At 37.9% G+C, this 8,325-nt stretch overlaps 2 protein-coding genes across 3 annotated transcripts in view; both read left to right on the forward strand.

The window, feature by feature from the left end:
- The first annotated feature begins 57 nt into the window (after positions 1-57).
- Positions 58-4,947, forward strand: zcchc8 (zinc finger, CCHC domain containing 8). Of its 2 annotated transcripts, none has more exons than XM_008335793.2 (14): positions 58-605; positions 744-786; positions 881-955; positions 1,234-1,333; positions 1,409-1,486; positions 1,602-1,705; positions 1,898-1,963; positions 2,044-2,104; positions 2,208-2,341; positions 2,452-2,588; positions 2,687-2,796; positions 2,948-3,034; positions 3,375-3,495; positions 3,698-4,947. In XM_008335793.2, the coding sequence occupies exons 1-14, from the start codon at positions 434-436 to the stop codon at positions 4,633-4,635; spliced, it is 2,226 nt and encodes a 741-aa protein (XP_008334015.1). In that variant the 5' UTR covers positions 58-433; the 3' UTR covers positions 4,636-4,947. The 2 variants fall into 2 exon arrangements, with proteins under 2 accessions (XP_008334015.1, XP_008334016.1); XM_008335794.2 differs by having other exon boundaries at positions 1,433-1,486.
- An 857-nt stretch (positions 4,948-5,804) lies between these two features.
- The window catches only part of clip1a (CAP-GLY domain containing linker protein 1a), a 32,042-nt gene continuing 29,521 nt past the window's right edge, over positions 5,805-8,325 (forward strand). The window contains 1 exon segment of the mRNA XM_008335795.3: positions 5,805-5,970. The gene's annotated coding sequence lies outside the window, so the exon portion shown is untranslated.

Below are 8,325 nucleotides of genomic sequence, written 5' to 3' on the forward strand. Positions count from 1 at the left end.
GAATAAACAGTTGCAATTTGATGTACCCAAGTAGCGTATGAATTAAACCATCACCAAAACCATACATTCATATTTACCACTATACATTTGTCTTTATTAAAGACCATGATAAAAATTGGATTGAGTGATTTCTATTGCAGGTTTTGGTTGCAAAATGTTTCATACGTTTTCCGCGATCGAAAGGATGTTTACTCGTTAATGGCAATTAACTATTTCCACATCAGTAAATACATCCAAGCTTATGCTGTAGAGTAGACGGACATTTGCAAATAGAACACATTTTGCGTTAATTAATCCTGTAAAACAAAGTGGAGGGCACTTTTCGTCGACACTTGCGATTACGTTTATGTAATACGTCACAGAATGGAAACCAATGAAAATTTAAGAACAGTACCTTTGACCCCTGAACTCTGTTTTGACTTCAGACTTAAAAATGGCGGACGTTGACTTCGGGGATAAAGAGCTTTTTGAGCAGATCGAAGACTCTGTACCGCAGGTACCGAAGCACATAATCTTTGAAGACGATGAGGAAACTGAGGAGGTGCAGCAGTTGCGGAACAGGCTGGAGGAGTGCGAGGAGTGCATGCAGAGACTCACTGAGGAGAATATCCTTCTGTTTGTGTGCTGTAGCATTGCGGCTACAGCATCAGCTAGCTGGTGGTTTGTTAGCAATCTGTCTCGTTCATTAATTGAAACAGAAGTTTGGAGATGCAGTATTTGTTAGCTTCTTTAACAGAAACCACATAAGGTTTTACGGAGGAAGTTAAGCATCCTGACAAGACCGAGGTGAGGACCTTCATATAAATAAAGATTTTTAAAAAATCGATGATGGATGTATGGATGTTTTTTTTAACTAAACACGTTCTCTCTGACATAACAGCGGCGTCACCATCGCAGATGTCAATATTGACGGCCCACTTCTTCAAATCCTCTACACAAATAACAGCATATCAAAGTAAGTGATATTTGTATTTTTTGTCTGTTGGTTCATGTTTCTATTCGTGTTTAAATTGTCTTTGAATTGTAATTAACTTTATCGCATAAATTTGAGTAATATCGTAAAAGCACACTTACCGGACTAATTGTTTACACAGTAGTTATTTAAATAAAACGACTAATAAGTCTAAAGAGAGATGTTTATTTAATCACAGACAAAAAGCACTTGTAAATTATTTTTGCTTAAATGATGTGTTATAATTATGATAAAATAACAAATGAATTTCCTTACATTAGGCAGTGTCGACAGGAAATTGAAGATGGCATCTGCAATGTCATTTTGAAACAGCAGAAACCAGTCCATGACAAGAAATCCTCTTTTTACATAAAGCCTCAGGTATTTATTCAGAAATTGTTTTTAATAAGTTGTTCTTAAAGGATGGAAAAATATCAAATATTTTTCTTCTTTAAGAATTCATCTTTTTCTTTGGACAAGGATCCCCTAAGCTCATCGTTGAGTAGTGTAAAAGCAACATCAGAAGCTTTTAAAGTGAGTATTTCCCAGTGTGTTCCATGTGGTATCCCAAAGGTTTTCACTACTATATAATATATATAGTATATAAAAAAGAATATATAAAAAATGTAGTATTCTTTTTCTGTTGTAGGTGGTTGGGAGTGTTTTATATTTCAATACTTTCAGTGTTGATAAACTTGGGCAGCCTCTGGCGAATGAAAATCCTCAGATGACAGATGGATGGGAACTTCCAATGTATCTTTAAATTGGCACAGAGTAATTTTTTAAGAGTCCAGCTTTGTTTTTGACAAACTTTATTTAGAGGGGGAAACTGTGGATTTAGTTTGCAATCATTTTGAAAATGAAAGAGATATAAGATAAAAATATCTCACTATATTGAACTGCTCCTTCTGCATATGCAGTATAATTTCCTGAAAGATTGCATAGCTACTCCCAGCATTTCAGCCAAATCATTGGAACAGATGGACAAGAAATGGAATTAAAAGAAAAAAGGTATAGTCTTAATTTCTTTTAAGTTTTAGCTTTTTAAGTAGCTGTGTGGCATGACTCTGTTACTCATCTTTTCATTTCAGAGCCAAGTCCATTTGTTTCAACTGTAGTGACAGCAGTCATCAGCTGAAAGACTGTCCAAAGGTATAGGTGATTAGCTGCTATTTAATGATTAATTTATAATTCTGGGGATACATTTAACACAGCTCAACTTCATCCACTACTCTTTGGTACCATATTATTCTAGCCAAAAGACATGGCTGTCATAATGGAAAGGAGAAAGGAGTTTCTGCAAAACAACCAGGCTGCACAGAATAATCAACGATACCATGCTGATGAAGTGGAAGAACGATTTGCTAGATACAAGCCTGGAGTACTGAGGCAGGAGCAATAACATTAGACATAACATAGAAATAACATTTCTGTAAGATACAATGATGTTTGGTTTTTTTTTTTAGCTGATTTTTTTCAACCATTATGCTTTCAATCAGTGAGGAGTTACTGTCGGCTCTGGGAGTTGATAGCAACAGCCTCCCACCTGTTGTTTATCGAATGAGGCTGCTAGGCTACCCACCTGGGTGGCTTAAAGAGGCTGAGATGGAAAACTCTGGTTTAATGTTGTATGATGGTAATGGCACGTTTGAAAAGAAACCTACAAATAAATATATACGCTTTTGTCATTGAAGAATTTCTCGATAAACACAAGGATTTTCTACTTTTTTGTAGATTCAAATGATGGCACTTCAACAGATAACAGGCAGAACACCTCTTATGATGTTTCCAAGCTGGTAGATTTCCCAGGCTTCAATGTACCTGCATCAGACAAAATGAAAGATGTAAGTTCTACATCACACAATTCTGTCAAATGCAACTGTAGCCAGCTACATATGTAGATTTTAATTGATGACATCTGTCAGTTGTGATATGTTTTTCAGTGAGTGAAATGTTGCACTGCTCTCATTCTTCTTTGTTTGTTTTTGCTTTAAGGAATTCCCATTGTATGGTTCAATTCCAATGCAGAGTACACATATGAAGAATAACTATGCAGCCTACCTTTCCAGCAACTTTCCATTGGTAATTGTCAAAAATATGGATGGGTGATTTGCATGTGTCTTTATGAAGAAAGTGAAGGTTGTTAAATGAATCTACTACAGAAGATGCCGTAATCCCTCACCTCACAATTCCTGCTCAAACATGCAGGTGGTATCAACACAGTTGATTCGTTTGTCTGCTTTGTTTGGACATGGTGATCTCACATGCTCAGTTTAAAGTGAATAAATAAACTGTTTTTGGATCTTTATTTTATATTGCTTCTGCCACTTGGATGACCATCAGATTAGAACAATGGTGTGTGGCAACAGCATTTTGAAAATATGTCTGTCTTATGCCACTTATCATTTATCATTGTCTTCAGCCAGGTGCCAACTGCAACAAGAGGCACCATGAATCTGACTCATTTCAGCCTCAAAAGAAGAGGAATAAACTCAGTCCTGATTATAATTCCAGCAGGAGCTCAGACATGGACATTGAATCAGGTAACAGTTTCATCACTTTCTAATTATAAACCTGAAACCAGATGGTTTTTTATTATTTAATTGTTAGGATTTTTGAATTTTATTTATCTTTTATTTCAACTAAATGAAACGTGAGGTCACACTACCCCACACCAGCCCTGGCTATAACTTGTTAAGTCACATATGTTAATAATAGAGTGACTTTGTTCATGTCTTGTCTTAGACCCAGGAACCACTTATAATAACGGCCAGGGGTTCCAGTTCCAACCACCACTGCCACCTGGTTCCCCCAGTTTCAGTTCACCACCTCCTTTACCTAAGGGCACTCCTCCAGCTACACCCACCCCTCCACCTCTTCCCAAAGGTACACCACCTCCTACGCCACCTCAGCATGGGCAGAGCTGGGTAGAAGTTGATGAGGCCATGGAGGGAACAGATGATGACTTGACATTGGAAGAACTGGAGGAGCAGCAGAGACGGATTTGGGCAGCTTTAGAAAATGCAGACACTGCCTCCAACAGCGAGTGTGAGACACCTGCAATAGGAACACCTATCCCCAGTTCACCAAGTGCATCTACGACCGCACAGGGCGACACTGATATAGAGGAGGCTGAAGGGGCCATGGATTCTAACACACTAGCAAGTGCCTGCCAAAGCAGTGAAACTGAGAGAGAAAAAGAAAAGGAAACTCAGGAGATTTTCCATAAGAGCCTGGGACAAAGTAAGGTAAATGAAGACAGCCTTCAGAGCCCTGAACCCATCACAGTAAAAGAAGACAGCCCTCAGAGCCCTAGACCAATCAGAGTAGAAGAACAGAGCCCTGCGCCACCCAAACCGGAGGAAGACAGCCCCCAGAGCCCTGAATCAATAATGGTAGAACAAGACAACTCCCAGAGTCCAGGACCAATCAAAGAAGAAGGAAACAACATTAAGAGCCCTCGTGCAGACTTATCAAACAGGGATGCTGAAAAAGAGTCTGATAGAGAAGCTGAGAGGATAACATCTGTTCCTCATCGGAGCAAGTTTGCTGCTGGAATCGTTCCATTTGAAGATACTCCAGAATACACTGAAGTTGCGGAAGCCACAGGAACATACTTGAGAATCAGAGACTTGCTAAAATGTTCCCCTAGAGGTTTGGCAAAGAAAAAATTAAACATTTAGTCTTTGGACAGTGATTGTTGTGTATGGGATTAATAGGAAGTTCTTTTTTTCATCTTCACTTGATCAATTAAAAACGTTTTAAAGCTGTGTACAATTTTGTACCCTTATCAATGTCTATAGTTAATTTTCATTTAATCACCAAGGAAATAGATTTGTAAAGTAGATATGTTACAAGGTCTGCTTTTTTGTTATTTGTAAAAACGGCATCAGTCATTGAAAAGAAATTCGATTTTTTATTTTAAATAATTTTTGTGCAACTACAACTGCTCTAAAATCTTGTATTAAAACTGTTTGCTCTTTTGCTGTTTGCACAATTTCTTGAATGAATGTCTTGAAGTCACAATTTGTTTGAATATCCTAACAGATAAAGTAATAAGTATTTATATATACTGGTATATACATAATTTCATAAAGATATTTTCCAATTTTGCTCATTTGTTGATCATCAAGATAAGATTAAGATATTTAGATTCAACTTTCCAACACCATTGGCCTAAAATTATTTGTATGTAGTATCAAGTGCACTTCAAATATCCTGACTCTTCTGCCTCTTGATTATTTTTCAAATAAATTTCAACTATGTCTTGACCACGTTTTCCATATATAATCATGTGGGGTGATTGTTTATAAAACAAAAGGCCCGCATTAAGACTTAGGTGGCTTAAAGCTCCCAATGTAATTTTTTACAGGGAACAATTGTAAAACAGTAACACCTGTTAACACAAAAGCTACTTAGATTGAGTTTCCCAAATGTATAGTGTGAAAACCTAAATTATTTTTTGTTCCTTTAAAGTACTTTAATTCTCCAGCATTACATAGCATATTCAAATGGAATGCCATTACAATTTTAGATTCCGTTTTTGTCAGTGAACGATATTCATTAGTTAATTTCTCCTATATCTTACATTTATAGTGTTTCATAAAAGTATTAAAACTATGTTGTTGTCACTGCTGCACGTTTAAATTTAAATAAATCCTATATTTTTTTACTATACAATATAATCCTGGATGTCAGTAATTTCAGATAGCCTAATTAAAAAATAGTTTATTCGATAGACGTAACCCTCGTTGACGACGGTTGCAAGGCAGTGCATTATCTTTATCAGCAAATTATCTTTGGTTCGGTAAGACGAAAGAACCCTTGTCCATGACTCGGTATCAGTTGTGAGGAATAAACCATCTAGCTGAACAAATAATCTTTGGAAGGCTGGGCAGTGTCTCTGTGTGTGTGATCTGATCCGAGCAGTAGTCGTTGCAGTTTTCTACCTTAGCCTGTTAGCTGTGTTGTTTTTTTTAACCCCAGAAGACGACGACGGTTAAAAAGATCCGTATCAGGTCAGTGTGAGAGCCTAACGCACCTTGTAATTTTTCTACTGACAAACCAGAAACACAAAAATGCCACCACTAAACAGAAAAAACTTGTCATGTGATGTAGATGTTAGTTTAGGTGTCAGTTTTGCTAGCCAAGCTAATCAGCTCTTCCTCAGTCAGTTTGAACACCGGCTCTACGCATCGCCCGGGCCTCTCTGTCTCCATAAAGTCTTACTTTTTCATGACATTAAGGCCATATTTAAGATCGTTTCTAAGGCTCTATGTGACAAGATATATTTACAGATGATTCAACCCGCAACAATTTGTTTTTCTGACTCTGAACTTGTAGCAGCCGTGTGCCCTGCTGGAGCTGCTGTGACATTGCGGAGACTTTTAGACTTAAGGAACCTGTATCCTAATACTGTATTATGTCAGTGGGTTATTACTTTGTCTGAACGCGTAGAGCTACTGACCACACAAAAATGACCTAGGTTAAGATATGGAATTTGTTCAACTCTGAATTAGTTGGTATAATTATATATATTCAGGCCCCACTGTAATCAAACGTGCCACCTCAGCGACAGCTCTAGTCCGTTAGCCGTGTTAAAGTGACAGACAGACGGCTAACAGGCCAGCAGTCAATCACCACAGCATTAGGAATGTGAGTAAAAACTATATATCAACTGTTTAATTGCAAAGTCTCTTCTATGAAATTCGTAATGCTAGTGTGTGGACCGTTTTGACAGATAGTTGTAGACTACTTTGTATTGTTTGTAATGTGTACAGTTTGCTATCGTTTTTTACATTCTATTGGCAACCATTGACGTCTTGTGTCAGGAAATATAAGATAACGTGATGCATGCTGTCAATTTCAACAAACGTAGATACAGCCAGTACTAGGTAAGTAACGTGACTGACAAGGTCAGTGTTTACCTCTTTCCTTGGACAACTTAATTCAAGCAATAAAGCAATGGAGTCAACTTATCATGACATCATTTCTGGTTTTCTTTTTAGATAATATCCAAAAGGGTTTCAGCCGTGTTATCTTAATTTGTGCATTGCGTTGCTGTTTTTATCCTGTCTTAAATGTTTAATTTATAAATAGGTTTCACTGAACAATGATGTGCAACGTTACTATGCAAAAAAGATATGGCAGTGACGTTTTTCATAGTTACTTAAGTCTTTCTGATCGATGAACAGCAAAGATGGTGCAAAATGTGAAATACTTTGTAGTAATTATCTAAATCTCAAATCACATGTACCTTAATTACCAGTCTTAGCTACAAAAAACACTAAACACAGAATGCAAGACAAATAGGGTCCCGGTTTAAATAGAATGTCCATTGGGTCCAGATTTAGACTGAAGATTAGATTCCCCTTTTTTAAGATTAAAAGAACATCTGCAGAAAAAATCTTGGCAGGATCTAGCTTGGGTCTTGGTTTTTGTCTGGTCATTGACCAACAGGGCACTGATGGAAATTGGGCTACTCTTGGTCAAAGACAGAGAAGAAGAGGAGGGCGTTTGGTTAGGAGAAAAAGAGAACAGAGGAAGAATAGAAGTGTTGGTCTGAAGTTTGGAACTTTGAATGTAGGTACAATTCCAGGGAAAAGTAGAGAACTAGCTGATATATTGGAGAGAAGAATAGTAGACATTTTGTGTGTGCAGGAGACCAGGTGGAAGGGCAGTAAGGCTAGAAATATTGGAGGAGGCTACAAACTGCTTTATCATGGTTCAGATGGGAAGAGAATTGAAGTAGGGGTGATCCTAAAGGAAGAATATGTAAGAAATGTGGTAGAGGTGAAACAAGAGTCAGAGAGGTTGATGTGTGTGAAGGTAGAAATAGAAGGAGTGATGATAAATGTTGTTAGCGGTTATGCCCCACAGGTGGGCTGTGAGTTGGAAGAAAAGGAGAAGTTCTGGAAGGAGCTGGATTGGATGATAGAGAGTATCCCTACGGGAGAGAGAATGGTGATTGGAGCAGACCTTAATGGCCATGTAGAGGAAGGAAACAGAGGAGATGAGGAAGTGATAGGTAGGTTTGGTGTTAGGGAGAGAAACTTGGAAGGACAGGCAGTGGTAGATTTCGCGAAGAGAATGGAAATGGCTGTGGTAAACACCTATTTCCAAAAGAAAGAGGAACACAGGGTGATGTACAAGAGTGGAGGCAGGTCCACACAGATAGATTATATTCTATGTAGAAGAGGTGATCTGAGGGAGATAAGGGACTGTAAGGTAGTGGCAGGCGAGAGTGTAGCCAAACAACATCGGATGGTAGTGTGCAAAATGACTGTGGAGGTGAAACAAAGGAAGAGAGTGAAGACAGAACAGAAGATCAAGTGGTGGAAACTAAGGAAAGAGAAATGTTGTGAAGACTTCAG

The sequence above is a fragment of the Cynoglossus semilaevis genome, chromosome Z, assembly GCF_000523025.1.
Source record: "Cynoglossus semilaevis isolate Cse_v1.0 chromosome Z, Cse_v1.0, whole genome shotgun sequence".
Lineage (NCBI taxonomy): Eukaryota > Metazoa > Chordata > Actinopteri > Pleuronectiformes > Cynoglossidae > Cynoglossus > Cynoglossus semilaevis.